Source organism: Ochotona princeps, chromosome 3 (genome assembly GCF_030435755.1).
Source record: "Ochotona princeps isolate mOchPri1 chromosome 3, mOchPri1.hap1, whole genome shotgun sequence".
Classification (NCBI taxonomy): Eukaryota; Metazoa; Chordata; class Mammalia; order Lagomorpha; family Ochotonidae; genus Ochotona; species Ochotona princeps.
Window position 1 is genome coordinate 94001365 of NC_080834.1, and position 20538 is coordinate 94021902.

The 20538-nt window shown below is 40.0% G+C and overlaps 1 protein-coding gene across 1 annotated transcript in view; it reads left to right on the forward strand.

The window, feature by feature from the left end:
• Positions 1 to 20538, forward strand: part of ATP13A5 (ATPase 13A5) — a 107070-nt gene that overhangs the window by 61862 nt on the left and 24670 nt on the right. Inside the window, exons 18-23 of the mRNA XM_058661297.1 lie at positions 2950 to 3074; positions 3813 to 3973; positions 6793 to 6918; positions 8380 to 8459; positions 11027 to 11069; positions 14200 to 14309. Of these exons, the coding sequence (XP_058517280.1) occupies positions 2950 to 3074; positions 3813 to 3973; positions 6793 to 6918; positions 8380 to 8459; positions 11027 to 11069; positions 14200 to 14309 (645 nt within the window). The remainder of the gene's footprint in view (positions 1 to 2949; positions 3075 to 3812; positions 3974 to 6792; positions 6919 to 8379; positions 8460 to 11026; positions 11070 to 14199; positions 14310 to 20538) is intronic.

The following is a 20538-nucleotide window of genomic DNA, read 5'->3' on the forward strand; positions in this document are numbered from 1 at the left end:
GATGAAAAAATCAACTGTCAATCTAATTTGAGATCCCTTGAAGAAAATCTGGAATTCCTCTTGTACGTGTGTTAGAATGCTCATGTTCTATTTTGAAAAGTTTGACTCTAATGTGTCATATTATGCTCTTGTCTGATCAATTTGCATCAATAAAACGTAGGACTGGATGATTTCTAAGGAGCTTGTTAACTATATTTCATTATTTAAAATGGAATCACAAAACTTGTCTTGAAATATATGAATGGAATTTTGATATTAGCATTCCAGGTATTAGCTATTTTTGGATAAGCAATAAGACCAATTACATATAGGATTTTTAAATTTTTCAAACACAAGTTGGAATGATGAATGTTAAACTCAAATGAGAAAAACATTTTTGGAGCTGGTGAAAGAGCACAGCTGTGTTGGTAATTATGTGCCTTCCATCAATGCAGGTTTTGTATAAGCATTACACATGAATCAAGGTTTACCAAGAAAGTAACATGTTGTATGAAAATCATCAAAATAAATCAGTGAGAAGAATTTTAGATCTTGTTTCTAGCTAATGAGAAAATTTCAGTCCAATTTATAATAGAAAGTAATGAAGGTAAAAGATGAGAAAATCTGGTTTGGTTTTTTGTTTTTTTATTTTTAATTTTATGGTACAGCTCCATGGGGTCTGGGATTTTCCTATCCCTTTGTCCCCACCCTGACTGATTTTCCCTATATTATTACCTTCATAAGCAGTCACAAATCCATCAGCCTAATATTTAAGTTAGTGTGCCCTGACATTGTGGGTACAGACGATGCCAGACAGTCCAACATCTTATTGTCATTGAGAGTTTCATTGAAAGTCTATCTTTGATTTGGAAGTAGGGATGCATACTGCATTGTATCTTCACATCTGGATATGATAGGTATCTTCACGTCTGAATATGATAGTTTCTATTACGCCATCACTATACATTCCCTTAAATGAATATCCATGAAACAATGTCAACAGCAGGAATGAAGTTAAAGCAAAAAATTTACAGCATCATGGAGTTAAACAACATGGGACTGAATAACTAATGTATTGGTGAAGAAAATCTTTAATGTAGTCTTTAATGAAAATCTTTAAAGAAGTCTGCAATTAGTAGATTTTAATTTGAATTATTCTTTGAGATAGCTAAGATTTAAAATATTTGGAAAAAAAACCCTGCATCTAAACATGTGTAGAATTTTTGCTGCCATTATTCTACCATAAATAAAGGATAAAACAATTTACATGACATTTACAATGTATTACTGGCGTACTAGGGATAATTTGAATTATGTGGGAGTATGTGTAGATTCTATGCAAATACTATGCTGTTTTATATGAGAATTTGAACATCTGCCAATTTGGATATCACAGTGGGTCTTGGAACAAATTCCCCATGGATACTGAGGAATGATGAGTTATTTAATAAATGGGCTTGTGAATGAAGGATTTAGCAATTTGTATTCTGCTCCAGAGAGAAGGTATTTCATTGTGTACCCAGGTTTGAATATTTCTCATCAAGACATCCAATTCTGATCTTTCTCTTAAATAAGGCTCACTGACCCTGTGTTTCTTTTACCTCCCACACACTACCTACCTTGCAATAAAGGAATAGTATCAAAACAAACTAGGAAAGTCCTAAGTACAAATGAGGGAAGTGGAATTGTTAATGGAGTCATTAGGTTTTTTAAAAAATTAGATACACCATAGCCAGAGAGCAAAATGATAAAGAAAAGCTGGTTCATCTTGCCAGCCCTTTGCAGGGAGGCCCAGACTCACATATAACCTTGACCCTGGATGGTGAGGCTAAAACAGGCAGAGTGCAGAGGACTGGCTGATGGCACGCAGAAAAACAGAAGTGTAGGGCTCCCTCTCCTCCTGCCCTCTGCCTGCAATCTGAACTGCACTTCACAGAGAAATGAACACTGAAAACTCAAGAAGGAGCCTTTGGTCTGCACATTTACTTTTTAGAAAGCCACCTGATAGTCATTCCATTTCAGGGAAGAAGCTCTGTGTAACTAATGTAACCCAGTTAGACTCCAACTTCAGAAAGCTCTTCAGAGCCCTGGCTGATTGGATGTATTTACCAGAGGTGACAAATGGAGGTTAAGATGAATGACCCATATCCAGTCGAATGGTATCTTGGTTGCATCATGCACCTGATAAATGTCAAATGATTTGAAATGATTGCAAGTTCAATGAGAGAGGGAGAGGTGGGGATGTTTCTTAGAAATTCAAATAAAAACACAAGGTTATAGAGAAACGTTCTTGGAAAATATGCACTGTATTTTAACTCAGTTCCTAATGAAGTTTATAAGATAACCTCATGTATGAATGAACTTAAGAACCTATATTAGAGTCCAAGAACAAGCATATTGTTCTTATCAAAAATTGGATTTGGTAATGAGAAAAAGCAGCTTTAAAATACTTGAAATTAATTGTCCCTGGGAATAAGGATGAGGTGGTAGGGAAACAGGGATTACTGGCTTTCCTTACAAGTTCTTGGATTATTTATTTATTTTTTAATTATCTATTTGAAGGTCAGAGACATTTAGAGGGCAAAAGAGATAGAAAAAGAGAAATCTTTCAGTCCCTGGTTTACTCGCAGATGCCAGTAATGGCCAAGGCTGGGCCAGGCCAAAATCAGGAGCCAGAAAGTCTCCCATATGAATGGCAGGGTCCCAAGCACTTGAACCATCTTGTACTGCTTTCCCAGTCCATTAATAAGGATTGCATTGGAAATGGACCAGTTAGGACTCAAACCAGCACCATATGGGATGCTGTTGTTATAGGCTTACCCACTGCACCACAACACCAGACCCACTTTTTTTTTTTTTAATATGCTCATGTGTTGACTTACCAAAGCTTAGGATTTTTAAAAAAGAGTAAATCCAATTGATGAGACTCTATGGCAACACTTTAATTATTAATTCTTTGCTGAATTACAGAGAGCATGTGGAGTCGGAATTAACGTTTCTGGGACTTCTCATCATGGAGAATCGCTTGAAAAAGGAAACCAGGCCAGTGCTGACGGAGCTGAGGCAGGCCCACATCAGGACGGTGATGGTCACAGGTAGGCGGAGAAAGGGCCTCCCCAGGGTGACTCTGTCTCAGGCATCAGAAACAGACACGGTGCTCAGTCAGCTGCTGTGACTGAGGCAGGGAGAAAACCGTTCAGGCCAACTTAGCTCCTCTGTGGTCCAGTTATCCGTGTGGCTCCCTCAACAGGGCCAGAGGTTTGGAGGTCGGAGTCCTGGCTCATTCTCTCCAACTGGTTTCTGTTCTTCCTTGGCAGGATGCTGGCAGTGTTAATGGGGTCCCAGTCCATGCCTAAACATTAGAATGGATGTGCTCAAAAGCACAAAAGCTCCACATGAAGGATGCGAGATAGTGGTCTCCAGGGCAGCAGGACCAGGAATGGTGTATGACCATTAAGCTCAAGTAGAGCTTGGCCCTAAGTGTTGTTTTCCCCACTGACTGAGGGAGGTTTTATGCTAACAACCGGGATCATACTATGTGAACTGCTAGAAGCTGTTGAGATCTTGAAGATATGTCCATTTAAGTGTTTAAACATTCCTTTGTTTATCCCTGAGTGTTTTGGAAGTACATGGTGGACAGGTGCTAAATTTTGCCAGAGCGAGATAAAAGCACAGCGTCCACCAGGGGCAGTTTTGAGTGGACAGGCAGATATATAAATCCCTTTATTAATATATGCCTTGAAGAGCAGGAAACAAATTGGAGGAGTAGTAGTTCAATTCTGACTGTGGAGAAGAGGTTTGTTTTGAGCAAGCAAAGTTCCCTTGTTTTCCAGGTGACAACCTTCAAACAGCCATTACTGTTGCAAGGAATTCTGGAATGATTCCTCGAGGTAGCCAAGTGATCATTGTGGAAGCCAATGAGCCAGAAGAATTTGTACCGGCTTCTGTGACCTGGCAGCTGGTGGTGAACCAAGAAATTGAGCCTGAAAAGAGGGTGAGCTAATGTTGGACTTGCACTGCCTTCTGCTTTCTAGAAGGTGTCATAGTCTTGACTCCTCACATCTGTCCAGAGTTTTGAAGTTTGCAAAGCTTTTTCATCCAGGCTTTTCAGTCCAGTCGCATACCAATATTACTGGGAGGAGATTTTAAGTATCTTGATTTTGGCAGAAACAAATAAATCAGAAGCCCTGAGGTTGCAATTGGCATGAGCTCCTTTTCCCAGGGATTCCAGTGTGCAATCATGGTTGAGAATTGCTGATTGACACCCTACCTTCCCACTTGATCTTCACAATAGCCCTCTGGAGTTAATTGAATGATTCATTTTAGAAATGAGAAAATTGAGACTCAGAAACGTAGTGGGAAGCAGGCATTCAGCCTAGTGGTTAAGATGTCCATAGTACTCAAGTTCAGGTCCCAGCACTAGCACCTGACTCTGGTTTCCTGCTAATGCCGACCTTGAAAGGCAGTGGGAATGGCTAAAGTGGCTGAATAACACTCACCCGTGGAAAACTTGGCTTACGTTCCTAGCTTCTGGCTTTAGTCCGCCTCAGTCACGGCCACTGGGAGCATTTGGGGAGTGGGATCCTTCTATACTTCTGTGCCTCTCAAATAAGTTAATTTAAAAATTTTTTTAAGAAAGGAAATTTAAGCTGAACCTGGCATGATCATCTAGTAGCTAAATCCTTGCCTTGCATGAGTCGGGATCCCATATTGGTGCCAGTTTTTGTCTTGGCTGCTCCACTTCCAATCCACCTTCCTGCCTGTGGCCTGGGAAAGGAGTAGAAGACAGGCCAAAGACTTGGGTCCCTGAACCCACAAGGTAGACATAGAAGAAGCTCCTGGCTCCTGACTTACGATCATCACGGCTCCAACCATTGTGGCCATTTAGGGAATGAACCAGAGGATAGAAAATCTTTCTCTCTGATTTTCTTTCTCTCTGTCAATCTGCCCTTTAAATAAATAAATAAATAAATAAATAAATAAATAAATAAATAAAATTCATTTTCAAAAAGAGCAATTTAAGCTTGCACAAGACATAGCTCAGATCTGTTGGATTCCATGTGAAATCATGTGCATTTAGAGTGCACTGCACCTGTAACATGAAGTCAATAGGCATTAGGCTTGTCAAGGTGGCAAGCTTCCTGCTCACACAAACAAGAATAGCTTTTTCAAATGATGAAAATGGGCTACAGCCAGACATTTCATCACTGCAGATGAATTCAAAGACATGGCCTTTGATGGATTACAAAAATGCTCTCTTCCTCCAGGCTGAATAGCCTTTCAGACAAACTAGAGTGGACCTTTGTGTATTCGGGAGACTTTGTACACCACACAATTGGCACAGCTGTACACAGCGGGTCCCTCCGTCTTGGAAAGACAGGCATTAACTTGGCTCAAGCTCTAGTGCATGGGCTGCAAAAGATGGCAATTCTTTCTGCACTTTCAGCAGATTCCTGGTACTTACTTCCTTGGAATTCCCCTTGCTTCTACATCAGTACACATTGCTCAGATTCATATGACAGGATTCAACTCCTGTACTAACTGCAATGAGCAGTCCACATTATGACTCACTCATGAATTTAATGTTTTTATTGAAGTATTGGTTGCTAATGGGAGAAGTCCTCCTCCTCTCTGCTTTCACTACGCTTCATCTTCTCACCTTCCCACCACAAGCAAAAGAACTTTCTGTCCTTGATTCATGCAGACAACTTTTGATCAAGCCTTTTATTGATTGCTTTATAATTGAGGTCTCAGCATAGGGGTGTCTTACCTTGCACTCTGATTCATTATAGCAAATCTTTTTTCCTTTTCCCAGACATGTACATAATGCTTTTGTTGAGATGAATTTCTCCCGTGAATACAATTTCTTCTCCTCCTTATACAAATGTAAAGTTTTCTGGAAAATACTGCATGAAAAACCATTACTAGCTACTGACATGAGGAATATGTAGGCATTCACAGCTGAGGTAGAAGGCAGCCAAGGGAGACATTGGTAAGGTAAAGAGAGGAGAGAAAGGGTTTTAGAAAAAGGATTGATGATTGTTTTTCAGAAGGTAGCGTGTGCAAAGGAATCCGGGAACTATGATAAAAAGGGTCAGCTATTGGAGTAGGGTCATAGAAATCAGGTGTCAAAAGAAATTAGGCGCTGAAAAATCTCATCCCAGAGAGAGAAACAGAGATCTCCCATCTTTTGGTTCTTTCCCCACGTGCCCCCAACATCCAGGACTGGGTCAGGCCTAAACCAGAAGCCAGGACTTTAATTCAGCTCTCCTGAATAGATGACAGAATCCTAACTATTTGAGGCATGACTCCTGGGGTGCCCATGAGCAGGAAAGCTGGAATCACAAGTTACAGCTGCGAACTTGAACTGGGTATTCAGATATGTGATGCAGCATACCCAGAGGCATTTTAACAGCCACATTGAATGCCTGCTCCAAAGCGTAATTTTTGAACAATGGAATGGTTATGAGATCTTAGGAAATGTGAGGCTGAGTGGGGGGCAGAAGCATGGAATCTGCCCGTCCTGAAAATCACTGATTGGTGAATCAGCCTAACTGCCTCTGCAAACTGACAGCACATGTGATACTGCTCAGAAAGCACAGAGAATCAGATGTTCAGGTAATTGGGGGGTTGGAGAAGCATTCTGAGTTTCCTTTTTCCTATAGGTCAGTATTTCAAGAAGTCATTCATTATTCATGTACCGGCCCTCGCATTGTTATGTGGTTTGAATTCATTTCCTTCCACAAAATCCTAGGACAGCAGAGATGGGCCTTTGGAGCCAACAAAAAGAGACAGTGCTCTTTTTGATTTCAGGAGTGCTCCATTAGCGTTGGAAACAGTTCAGACCATGATGGTGAAAGAGGGAGCTCTTACCATTTTGCGATGAGTGGGAAATCCTACCAAGTCATATTTCAGCATTTCAACAGCCTGCTTCCAAAAGTAAGTACCAGAAAAATGAAAGGGTTTTGTCTTGCTCTTCAAAGTAGTGAGGCAGACTGGGGAATCATTCAGAGCCAGAGGGACTTTGCATAAGCAAGCAATACATTTTATGTTGTGTCAATCAAGTAAGATTTTGGAATTGTTATTGTAACGAGCCTCACCTACCTCGATTGATTAATAAATTGATAATGTGTATGATTATATTATCAAAAAGGAAGTAAAATATTCTTGTTTTCATCTAAGAGATATGACAATAGTTCCTTCCCAGCTAATAATTTTGTCAATATAAATTGACATTTATTAATTTCATATGTCACAATTTAAATCCTATTTATTAGATTTAATTGACTAATTTTGAACATATCTTTTCCATATTTTTAAGTGGTATCTTCAAAATAAATTTGTAGTGAGGTTAAAAAGCATGAAAATGAAAAGAAAATGAAAAATAAAAAATAGGTACAAAGAGAGAATAAAGTTACGAAACGGTCATTGAAATTGTCTCAGGTTTGACAATCTGCACCCAAGAGGAGCGTGGCTCCTCAAAGATTCTCAGGTCTTTCAGCCCTACATAATCCCTAACACAGCATGGCCTCCTCTCTGTTGTTTGAATTGATCTCACCCTGTAGCTAGTCCCATCCCAGTCTCCTTCTCAATGTGAAGAACCTCTAGATGGTTCAAACATACCACTTATTTTGTAGGCTAGCTTTGCTCTGAAAGCCACCAGCTTAGGTCAAGCTGAGTTCTATTACTCTTCCCATCCAGATTCTTAAATTACAGCTGAAGGAGGCAAAGCCGCTGTGGTTTACTTTCAAAATCATTTGTTATCCTGTCCTCTGTATGTCCTATTTTAAAATTATGTTGTGTGGAGCTGTTCTATCAATGTGGCAGAGATCAATGGAGTCCAAGCTGTGTGCAGTCTTAACTTTCATTGTCTTACCTCAAGGACCACAGATCTTAGATCCCTAGGGCTTCTCAGAGAGCCAGAAAGTCCAGCTCCTCACTGTAGAAATGTGAGAACTAAACTCAGAGAGGTTAAACAACTGCCCTCCGTTTGGCACAGCTGCTTATGATGCAGCTGACCATATAATGTTGTTTCTCAACTTCAGGTTTATTGCTCCTCCCTCTGCTCCCACTGCAGTTACAGAGAAAGTGGGGAAAAGAACCGTATTTCCTTAAGCATTATTATCCTAAATGATATTGGGCTTCTTATTAGCATTAATTCAGGGTCATTCCATTTTGGAAAAATCATCTGGGGGGAAGTAACTGAGTTGTGATGGATGCTTAATGTGAAAGTCCAGTATTAAAGCATCACATCTCTTCCTTTGCTTTCAACATTGCATGTGGCCTGATGAGCCACTTCCCAATGCTATGTTAAGCTATTTGCTGGGGTGATATTTTCAGACACTCTATTTGAGAAGTGTTCTTCTTCATCTTAACTGCAGTGACTGTTTTCATTTTTAGATTCTGGTGAATGGAACCATCTTTGCAAGAATGTCTCCTGGGCAGAAGTCCAGCCTGATTGAAGAATTTCAGAAATTAGAGTAGGTGTTATTATGTGAAGGGAGAGTGTCCACGTTAGCCACTGCCGCATCACATGTGTTCCTCTCTCAGTGACAGTATATTGACACGATCTATTATTTTACATTGGTGTGATTCGGGCCTGCAGAAGAAGCTCGGCTGAGTCCCTGGCTTAGGGTCTCTTACAAGGATGTGATCAGGTGTTGGTCAGGACTGTAATTATCTCTGTCTGAGTGTAGACAACCTGTTACCAGCCCCACTTACCTGTTGGATAGTCACTTCCTTGTGGGTGGTGGGAGCAAGAGTCTCAGTATTATACTGGCTGCTGAATAGATACCACTCTCAGTCCTTTGCCACATGCCCTGTTTCATAAGGAATTTGGAAGCTGGCTTCCATAAGAATGGACAAGTGAGAAGCACTCAGTAGGACTGAGGGTATGGAGAGAGATGAGTGTCAGCATTTTACATCCAAACTTCAGTAGTGGCAATCCATCATGTTTGATATCTTGTACTTGTTACGAAGAAATCACTGGGTCCAGTTCCTTCTCAAGAGAGTAGGTTGCCAAGAAGTGAGGCTCATGGAGGATTATATTAGGACTCCCTAGCCCAGAAAAAATCCACAAGTATCTGTTACACACAGAGAAAATAGAGTGGGGGTGTTTACATCACTGGGAATGGGGAAAATGGGAAGGCATGTGAGTTATCAACTGAAGTCATTCCATGTCAGTCCAGCAGACAACTATTTCAGGTGCTCTTGGCAAGAGGTCAAACAGCACCTGAAAGCAATTATATCAAAGAAAAGTTCTTTCATGTTTCCTTAACAAATAAAGATGACCCAGGCATTTCAGAGTGAACCAGTTATTTGGGACAGGTTGCGTTATTACTTGCTGGGAATGTTCTAGTTTCTGGCCTACGGATTCCAGAAAGTGAAAAGGAACAGAGAGTAATGAAACTTCCCCTAATGGCTGATAAGTTGCACGTGAAATCGGGAAACTGCTTTTTATCATTACATTTCATCGTGCAAGTACTCATAGGGACGTCTCAAAACTGCCCATTAACTCCCACAATGCCTTGAGGCTGGGTAAGTAATCAGAGCCTAAAACGGCTGTTTTCACCTCTTTGGTCATTATATGGTATTGACTGAAGAAAGTAATTTTCCCTTTCTCAAATGTCTGAGAATTTTTGCCAGCCTCAATGCTTAATTTCGACTCTCTATTCTCCTAAAAAAAAAAATCAGTTCAGAAAAACACATACTGTGTTGGAGCGAGCTATCTTCTCAATCTCCTAATCTTATTCTCATGCCTTCATCATTGGAGGTATGCATAATATTTTCTGAATGTTCTTTTTAAATCCAGTTATCAGATTTTTGATGTGATAGTGAGCTTAGATATGTGCTTTAAGCCTAAAAAAAAAAGAAGCTGTTGTTTCAGCAGCTCTGGATAGTCACGGTATGCATTTGTAAATGCTTATGAGAGGGTTTCATGTGCACTAACCTGATTTTAGGCTGAACCATATGAGTATGAATGTGTCCATATTTGAATATTTAGCCAATAAGAATGTGGCTTTAAGCTGTTTATTTACTTATTCACATTTTATTTGAAAAGCAGACAGAGATCTTTCATCTGTGGTTCATGCCTCCAAATATCCACAACAGTTGAGCTGTACCAAAGCCATGAGCCTGGGACTCAATCCAGGTCTCTCCTGTGGATGGCAAGGTCTCAGGTACTTGAGCCAATACTTGCTGCCTCTGAGGATGTGCAGCAGCAGTAAGCTGAAATTGGAAGCAGCACTAGGACTGGAACCCTGGCTCTGATAGGAATATTGTATCCCAAGCAGCATCTTAACAGCCACACCAAAGTCCTGCCCTAAAAGTGTTCATTTTCTATGTGTTAACTAATAATAAGGAAATTCCTAAGCAAACTTTACTTTTCTCCCTTATTGATTTTATCATTTTATCTGGTTTTGGTAAAATGTAGGTAAATGTCCTATTGTCATTAATGAAGATCCATAAGGTATTGTGTACTTATAATGCAAGAACAGCTTGTGTCTTACATAAAAAGACCTTTGTCTACTGCTTTAGTTATTATTCACACCTTCATATCAAACCTGATACAGGTAGGGGGCCTATTATCTCATTTTCAGTCTGAGATGCATCATGGATTATAATTATGTTATATCACTGGTTATATATGTTAAGTTACTTTCCAGATGTCTTTTTTTCTGGTATCTGAACTTTAAAAACTCTCCCTAGAAAGCAATAGTAAAAGATGGATTGGGTAATGATCCCTGCATTTGCTTGCGTGGGAAATACTGAAACCATGACTGCATGCTCTTCAGCTTGGCTTTGGTGAAGATACTCAAATGCCAGCCCTGTTTTGGCTGATGTCCTTGTTGGTATCACTACCATTTCAAAATAATTGATTGAAACTACTTAAATAATCAAATGGCCCTTTCTTTTTTGCTGAGTGTATGAACTTCAGAGTAATTTTCCTAACTCCACGTGTGTTTGGGATACACACACACACACACACACACACACACCCTGCATGTGAGTGGAAATCACTTAACTTTTCTTTTCCTTTCCCCTGCAGTTATTATGTGGGTATGTGTGGTGATGGAGCTAACGACTGTGGGGTGAGTAGAAGTGACTTCAGCTAACGCAGGACCCCATGATCCCTAGGTGTCCTTCTCTGCATTCTTCCTCCAGAAGCCAGAGCATTATTTTGCAGTTTACAACCTCCTGTGCCTGAGTCTGGGTTAGAGATGGAGAGGAGTCAAATGAAATGAGTCATGTCAGCTGTTTTCTGGCAAATCTTAGGATAAAAGAGATGAGGGAAGACAATTTGAACTTCCTTCAACATGTCAGACCTGGAAGAGAGTTTATAAAACTAGCTGGTTTCAATCCCCCATATTATCAGTTGGGAAATAGCATTCAGGCAGTCGGAGTAATTTTGCTCAAGGTTACACAACTGATAAAGTCTTAGCCATGAAGTTTAGCACTGATTTGACCTGCATTTTGAATTATGTGTAAATTGCATTTAGTTAGTCCTATGAAACTCATACTCTGGCTTAGGTATTAAAAGTTAGCTTTTGCTCCTTTTCTATCTCTCCCCCTCTCTCCCTAACTCTGGTTTTCAAATAAATAGATTTATTTTTAAAAAGCCAGTTAGCTGGGCCCGGCAGCATGGCCTGGTGGCTAAAGTCCTCACCCTGAATGCGCCGGGATCCCATATGGACGCTGGTTCTAATCCCAGCAGCTCCACTTCCCACCCAGCTCCCTGCTTGTGGCCTGGGAAAGCAGTTGAGGACAGCCCAAAGCCTTGGGACCCTGCACCTGTGCGGGACACCCAGAGGAGGCTTCTGGCTTCTGACTTTGGGTCAGCATAGCTCTGGTCGTTGTGGCCACTTGGGGAGTAAATCAACAGATGGAAGATCTTCCTCTCTGTCTGAACTCCTCTCTGTATATCTGTCTTTCCAATAAAAATAAAATAAGTCTTAAAAAAAAAAGCCAGTTAGCTTCATCCAAAAGTCCTATAAAAAGTATGGTTGTTACATACTGTAGAAAATTCTAAATTGAATGAATCTGTGATTACTTCTCATGTACAATAAAGGAACGATGTATGTTTTTAATTTTGAATTTAAACATATGATTTGAGCAACATTTTATAGTGAGGATTACACACATGAAAGAAGGCTTGAATAGCCAACTTGTCAGCCAAGAAGTCAAGAATATTTCTTTGTCCAAAGTTTGTTAGATATTTGAAATCTGATATTTATTTTGCTTCACATTTTAATTCCCCAAATGTTTTGTTAAGATGCTCATAAAAAGACTTATTATAAAATTTCTGCTCCATGAGAAGTGGCTATTGGTAATCTTATCCTTAAAAATCTGGAATGAGTGCAAGTATTTCACATAGAGGTTAAGATCACCTATTAAAATGCCTGGATTCAATACCCTGCTCTGGCTATTGTTTCCCAGTTTCTGTTAATGCAGACCCCAGGAAAACAGCAGGAATGGCTCAAGTGGTTGGTTTATTGCCATGGATATGATAGAAATAAATTGAACTCCTGGTTCCCAGCTCTAAGTTTCAGCTGGAAGCCCTGCAAGCAGGGAAGCAGTAGAGTTCTCTCTATCTCTGTTCTATTCCCCTTCCTTCCTCTCTCCTCCTCTCTCCTCCCCATACACTTTCTTTCTCTCCCCACCCCTTCTCTCCTTTCTTCTCTTCTCTCCCCCTCTCCCTCTCAAATTACAAAACACAAATTGGAAACAAATGTTTGGCTGTATGGACACTTACATGGGAGGACCATGCCCTATACTGAAATGATGGAGTTCAAGTCTCAGCTCCACTCCTAATTCCAGTTTCATACTAATGTTCACCCTGGGAGGCAGTGGTTGATGGTTGAAGTACTTGGTTCCCTGCTACCCACATGGGGATTTCAAACTGAATTCTCAGCCCCCTACTTTGATCTTGTCCAGACCTACATATTGTAGGATCTGAGTGAATAAGCAGCTGTGTAATCTTTTTTTCTCTCTTTGAAATATATAAATAAACAAGCCTTTGGTTTTAAATATGGGGTGAATACTCAGTCTTACTATAATTATATAGAGTTTAGTATGAAACAAAAACACTAAGCATTTAAAAAAATGGTGTAGTGTTTCTTGTACAAAGAGCTCATTGTCTGATAGGGAAACAATCATGCATAAAACTAACCCTGAGGTAACATGGATGTTCTTGAGTTACATAGCCAAGACACAGAAGGCTAATTAGACATGAGGAAGGAGGAAATGTAATAGTATTGAACTTGAAACTGGTAAATACCAACTTTATTGCTCCATGGAACTGCACAAGTCCAACATCTCATTCTAGGCCACACTGTTCCTGTAGGACTAAAGCCTGGCTGGCCTGTTGTTAATGCATTTCTAAGCACACTCTAGACAGTTTTCAGAGAGTAAGAAACCAGTTAGCCCTCATTTTAGAATTGCAACGCAATGGTTAGAATGAAAATGATGAGTGTGATCTGGTGCCACATTCCATCTCATTTATCAGTTGATTGGCTGGATGAAGTGGATGAAGGAAAGGTAGCCACAAATATCTCTTCCTGCTCTTCATAAAAACAATATGAGGTATAACAACTAAAATGGTCGAAGACCCCAGTCAGTCAATCCAACTGATGGCATTTTTAAAGTGTGTATTATGTATTTATTTGAAAGGGAGAAAGAAAGAGAGCAAGAGAGAGACCCATTCACTGGCTAATTCTTCAGATGTCCATGATTGGGTCAGGATGAATCCAGAAAACCATAATTCAATCCAGATTCCCCATAGGAACAGCAGAATCCAAGTACTGGAGCCTTCAAGGAAGTGCATCAGCAGGAAGCCGGAATTATGAGTGGGTCAGTCTAAGTCTGAGGTGCAGACACTCCCAACATTGTCTCACTGCACCAATGCCCTTAATATATTTTTTGAGTCAATACATACATTTCCTTATCACATCTATACACTTCACACCCAACACGCATGTGTATGTGTGAGTGTACAGACACACACACACACACACACACACACACAGAGCACTTTTGCCTATAGAGCATTATTTAACTGCTATCTTTTTCATTTGTGACTGTGGATCATGGGAGAGAGCGTATTCTTGGTGAAGGGACAGTGTAAACAGAGACTCAGGGATGCAAAGGTATAGTGTTATAACTTTATGGTAGGAAGAGTCTTTCCCAAGGAGTCCAGGCTGTAACACAAATTATTCTTTCCAGGCCTTGAAAATGGCTCATGCAGGAATCTCACTGTCAGAACAGGAAGCATCTGTAGCATCGCCTTTCACGTCAAAAACAGCCAACATTGAGTGTGTACCTCATCTCATCAGGTTAGTCATCCCTTCCCCTTTTGCCCATGTGGATGATGGGCTCTTTGTCTGGCTCTGGAGACACAAAATTGAACTATAACAGTTGTGGGTGAAGTGCCATTGGTGCATTGATTAAAGGGGTCGTCACGGCTGCTTGAGATTGCTGGGGGAAGCCACAACAAAGTGAACTTAGCTAAACCTTCAAGGATATGTGATTGTGTTATGCAGACAACTGAAAGCATCACTTGATGTTGATGAACCATTTGCATTTCTTCTGCTTTGTGTGCTTAATACTTCCTGGGCTATTTCTTCATCAATTGGGAAAGATTGAAGCAGAAAGGGCACACTTCATTACAGAGATTCTCCAAAGACTATTACATGTCTTCAATATGAAAACTAGTATATACAGGAAGTGATTCCATGGAAGATGTTACAAGTAATTGGTTGGCAAGGATTAGAAAAGCTGAAGGAATTACAAGCTATTTTTCTTTGTCAATACCATTCCCTCACACTCATCTCCCTTTAATTTTTGATGGTATCTCTTATCTTTATTTAACATCATAGTTTGCATTCTGTTCATGCATCTTGTTCCCTTATTTTCTTTTTTAAAAAGATTTTTTTTTTTAATTTGGAAAGTCAGCTCTACAGAGATAAGGAGAGACAGAGAGGAAGATCTTCCATCTGTTGATTCACTCCCCAAGTGGTCGCAATAGCTGGAGATGAAGCAATCGGGAGCTGAAGCCAGGAGCCAGGAGCTTTTTCTGGGTCTCCCACATGGGATAGGGTCCCAAGACTTTGGGCCATCATCGACTACTTTCCAAGGCCACAAGCAGGGCTGCCAGGATTAGAGCCAGTGCCAGTATGATATCCTGGCTCATGCACAGCAAGGACTTTAGCAGCTAGGCTACTGCGCCAGGCCCCCTGATTGTTTTCTATAGCATTATGGAGTACCATCTAGGAATTTGATGGCCACTAGAGTGAAAGATATCACCCCAATTTGAGATGTTTGTGGAAAAGACAGACATTTCTTCTGTCTTTTATGATAAAGCTCCATAGACTCTGGGATTTCCCTTATGCCTCTGCCCAAATTCCCCTTCCCCCCACAACGATTTTCCCCTATATTAATACAGTAGTATAGTTGTTCATAAACAGTCATAAGTCCCTCATTGTGGGAATGGACAATGGCAAAGTCCTGCATCCTACTGTACAGATATAGTTAAGTTTCATTGGAAGTCTCTTTGATCTGGAAGTAGGCATGCATACTGTATTGTTTCCTCACATCCAGATATTATAGTCTGTATTGCACAGTTATTACACATTCTCTGAAATGAAAAGCCATAAAACAAAATCAGCAACAGGAGGAAAAATAGAAATTTACAATGCCAAGAAAACCAAGAAACTTCTTGTAGAAAATTATACTACTGTATGACCTTTGAGTCAGTGAAGAATTCAATATGAGAAGAAACATTTTGAAGAAATGAAACTAAAAACAAAAACATTAAAATCCATGAGATATAATTTCTGCTGAAATTTGTTGGTGAGATGTGTCTCCTGTAGGTAACAGATAGATGGGTTTTGTTTTTTGACCCAGTATGACATTTGGTTCATGGTTCTAAGCCATATACAGTCAGGGTTAATATGAATGGATGATAATTTGGTCCAGTCTTTTTAGCAATGGGTTGTTGATTGTTTGATTTAGTCTTCTGTTGTTGTCCTAGATGTTCTTCACATTTGCATTTGTTTTGGGGATGCTATTCCTTTTCTCTGTCAAGAGAACATCCTTAGGTATCATTTTTAGGGCAAGAGGTATATTCTTTTAACTTTTTTTTTACTGTGGAAAATTTTTATTTCCTTTTCAAAGACAAAGGAAAGCTTTGGTCGGCGCGCTATACTAGGCTGACAATTTTTCTCTTAGAATCTGAATATTTTGCTCCATTTTCTTCTGGCCTAGAGAGTTTCCTTTGAGAGATCAGCCGTGAGTCTGTTTGTCATTTCCCTATATGTCAGTTGACATTTTTACATGTGTATTTAAGGATCTTTTCCTGTGTTCAGCTGAAGAGAGCTTGATTATCATGCGTTGCAGTGAAGATCGCTTTTGGTCAGTTCTGTTGGGAGTTCTGTGCCCATCCTGGATGTTGTTTCTCAATTCTTTCTGCATATTAGTGAAGTTTCATTATTTCCTTAAATGCATTTTTAATCCCAGCTTCTCTTTCTGCATCTTCTGATGCTGCTATAGTTCTTCCATTTGGCTTTTTAATAGTTTTCCTTTATTATTGCATACTTTTCTTGGTTTAACTCAAATCCTCTTCCAGCTTTTTGATTGTTTCTCCATTGTGACAAGAAATATCTTCCATTTCTAAGACTCTTTCTCCTGCCTCACTTATCCTAATATGGAGCTTTCCATTGAATTTTTAATCTGCTTTATTGTGTCATTCATTTCCAATAATTCTATTTGATTTTGTTTCAGTGTTGCTATTTCCTGTATAACATATTCCTTAAATTCCTGGAACTCCTGTATGTGCTTCTCATTGTTGATAAGCAGCTTTATAAGAAGTGTTTTGAATTCTGTATCACCCATTTTCTCGCTGTCTTCCTCAGTTAACTCTGAGATCGGCAAAGATTTTTGTTTCTTCACAGGGGAGTCTTCAGTAATATTCATTGTGCTCCTGTCTCTTCTTTTGCTCTTGGTCATTGTATTTCTGGTTAGCAGATTCTTCTCAGGACAGGTTTCTAAGCTGTATCATCCACAGGCATACAGTTCAATTTTACTGATTGTGTTTGGTACCCAGCTCTTTATTTGCAGTCACTTGTGCCACTCCCTCCAGCATGTTTCATGTCTAGATTCTTGTTTTAGGCTTCCTCCATGGTCTCCGTAGCTCCAGTCCCAGGCTTGCCAGTCTCCATCTCCTGTGACCCCCTGCTGTGGCTGACCATTTTCTGTACACCCTTTGTCCAACTTCTGGTTCAATCAGTTCCCAGGATTAGGGAGAAACCTGGCGTCCTAAATAGCTAGGTTGCTGGTGGTGGTGATACTGCTAGAACTTGCTGACTGTTAAGTCTGAGGGTCACCCAGAACTATTTTGGCCCATAGGAGTCCAAAGTTGATAGTATTTTCCCTGTAGAACCAGTGCAATGCACTGAGCTGGAAGTGAATTTTCTCACTGCTGTCCCTGAAGTCTCATAGCCTTTGCCACACTGTACAAACTGATGCCTGATGTGCCATTGGTGGAGTTCTGGATATGCTGGCCATTAGGTCTGGGGACTATGCAGACCTATTTTGGGTAGAAGCTGGAAGATGACACATTGGTGCAATGCACTGAGCTAAAATGAGTTCACTCCAGCTTAGTGCATGCACAGTCCCATCCCACAGCCTTTGCCTTCCTACACAAAATGGTGCCTGATATGACTGGTGCGGGTGTGGGCTGTGAAACTCACATTGTTTCTGCATCACTTATTTGGGATCTGCTGCTCTCTCTCTCTGTACCTGGTTGAATCAAACAAATTGGCAGGATGGGTAGTTCTTTGCCTGGGTTCGCCTGCTGAGCTCCCAGTGAACTCCCTTCCCACCTGGCTGCTGGTGGAGCTCAGTTCATTGCTTTCTGACTGCCGTTGGGTTATCTCATCACTGCAATATCACTTTATTGTCTTTGCTGCTTTTCCAAGCCCATCAGTATCCAGATGCCCCTCTGCCCTCACCCTTGTTCTCTTATTTTATGAAATGTGCCCCTTTGCTTCACCCTGGCTGAAGATTGTCAGTGTCAATGTGTTCTTACCCTGTTCTGCCATCTTGATTCTCCCGTATTACCAGTTTCTGTAAATGATTGGTTCCACTGAGTGAGTCACTGAAGTTCAGATTCCCAGAGTTTATTTATTTCTCTCTTCTTCTTCATCCTGAACCAACAGGGCACTATGTCTTATTGGTTTGTCTATGCAAAGTGGCTAACCCTTTTTCTCACTGTCTCTTTGCCTTAATATTGATGTTACACCATCGGGATCGCTTCGAAAACCCCTCACAGCAAACAAACAATCATACAAACTAAAAAAAAAAAAACCTAAAATAAATAGACAAACAACAGAAAGTAGAACTTGAAATCTGACAGGAAAGAGCTGGTGTGGATTGGCTCATGCCTCGCTGGGTGGGACACAAAGATAAGTTACTCCTCACCATGGTGTTGAGGATTTTCCTGCACCCCCCCAAAAAAAAATGTTCTGCACCTTAAATGTCGACAAATATCTTGTTAGAGTTACAAGCCAGTCTAGATTATCCTAAAATCTGCCAAGATCAGCAAAATTATACTTCAACACAACAAATGGCTAAATACTAAAATGAAATAGACACGAGACAGCTGAATGGTACCTTATAGCCATTTTAAGGTATATAGCAGCCAGTCCTGTATATAAACTAAAATTGAAATGTCAATGAGCTAATCATAGGTTGTGGTTAGGACTTGTTTTTTTTTTTTTTTTTTTTTTTAAACATACTGGTTACTCAAAACCATGTCAATTCCATAATATTGCAAATTGCTGTTGATGTTATTTTGGTACTCTTAATTGACTGTGATGATATTCTACCAGCTCTAACTTCAGACCAGAAATGGTCTCCCCAAGAAACTGTTCAACCCATCTGGACAATAAGTAGCTGGACTCTATGCTTGGTATATGTTTCCAAGGAAAGAATCTTGATTGAATTTGAACTGTAATACTGCATCAAGGTGGAGGAATCCACCAGTGGGGAGGGGAGGGGTGTGGGGTGGGGGGATTCCCAGAGCCTATGAAACTGTCACATAATGCAAAATAATTAATAAAAAAATATTGATGTTACAGTGATTAGATACAGATAGTTCTCAGAAATGTCACCCTATTTCTTATTTTCCATCATCAACACAACTCACAGACCTCATTAAGCATTGTACTTGAACATGTGTTAGACAAAGAATTGGACAGTGGATCCAGCATTGTAGCTAGTTAAAATCCTCGATGCTAGTTAAAATCCTCGATGCTCCATTTTTAATCGAACTCACTGCTAATGCATCTGGGAAAAGTGCAGATGGCCCAAGAGCTTGGATCAGCAGGAGCTCCTGGCTCCTGGCTGAGGTCTGGCTCAGTCTGGGATATTGTAGCCATTTGGAGTATGAACCAGAAGATAAGAACTCTCTTTGTCTCTCCTCCTCTCTGTGATTCTACATTTCAAATAAATAAAATGTAAGATAAATGCTTTTTAAAAATGGGGCCAAACCTTGCCATGAGGATTCATATCCCAGTAAAGTATATAGATATAATAGATTTCTTACAAAATAAAGAATTTCATACTTGATGCATGCAAGTTGCTTCATAAGTGTGCTTTAAATAAAGTCATATCCAAACTATACAGTAAACATTCTGGTAGTTTGAGTAAGTGAATTTAAGCCAAGTAAGAAGGTTTTAAAAGGGTGTTGAAACATGGTGGCTGGCTAGGGCTTCTGTAAACAGAAGGGGGTTGGGAAGGAATTACAGGTGGGAATAAGGGGAGAGACACATTAATAATTAAGTTTGTAACTGGAGAGTGCAGGCACAAGTTAGCCCAATTGGACCAGAAGAATTTTCATATGGAAATTGTGAAGTTTAAGCAAGGTAAAGGGAGCTTCCTTCCATAGGGAGTTTCAGAAATTTCCTATCAGGTCCATTAAAAAACCCATGAAATTGGAACTTCATATACTCTGTCATTCTGATGTGGTCTGATGCATTTATGAATACAATATACCTTTTTAGAAAACACAAGTTGTGATGTAAAATTTTTCCAGTAAGATATAGGTTAGTTAGAGAGACTTAGGTTAGAGACTCCTTGCTTCTCTATTTCATAGATCCATGAAAGCTAGATATGCTTTAGTTAGACTTATTTTAGCATTGGTATCCTTGGTGGAATCTTACTTCTGGGGAAGCTATAATGGGTGGAAATGAGGTATAGTTTTAGAAACATAAGCCCATGGAGACCATTATGCTCAGTAAGATAAACCAGTCTTCTCTCTGATATGATAGCCTTCATGCAAAATACAAAACAATAGATGTATAGGTAAATATGTACATGTATTCTCATACATTAATTGTATAATTGGAGACTAACATACCGAGAAGTGAAAAAATGTTGCAGTATGCATCTCTACTCCCAAATAAAAGGAGGACTCTCAATGAATCAATTAAATGTACTTTAATGTTGGATTTTGTACCTTTGCCTATACCTATAAATGCCATGATATTTCATGGCATGCCATGC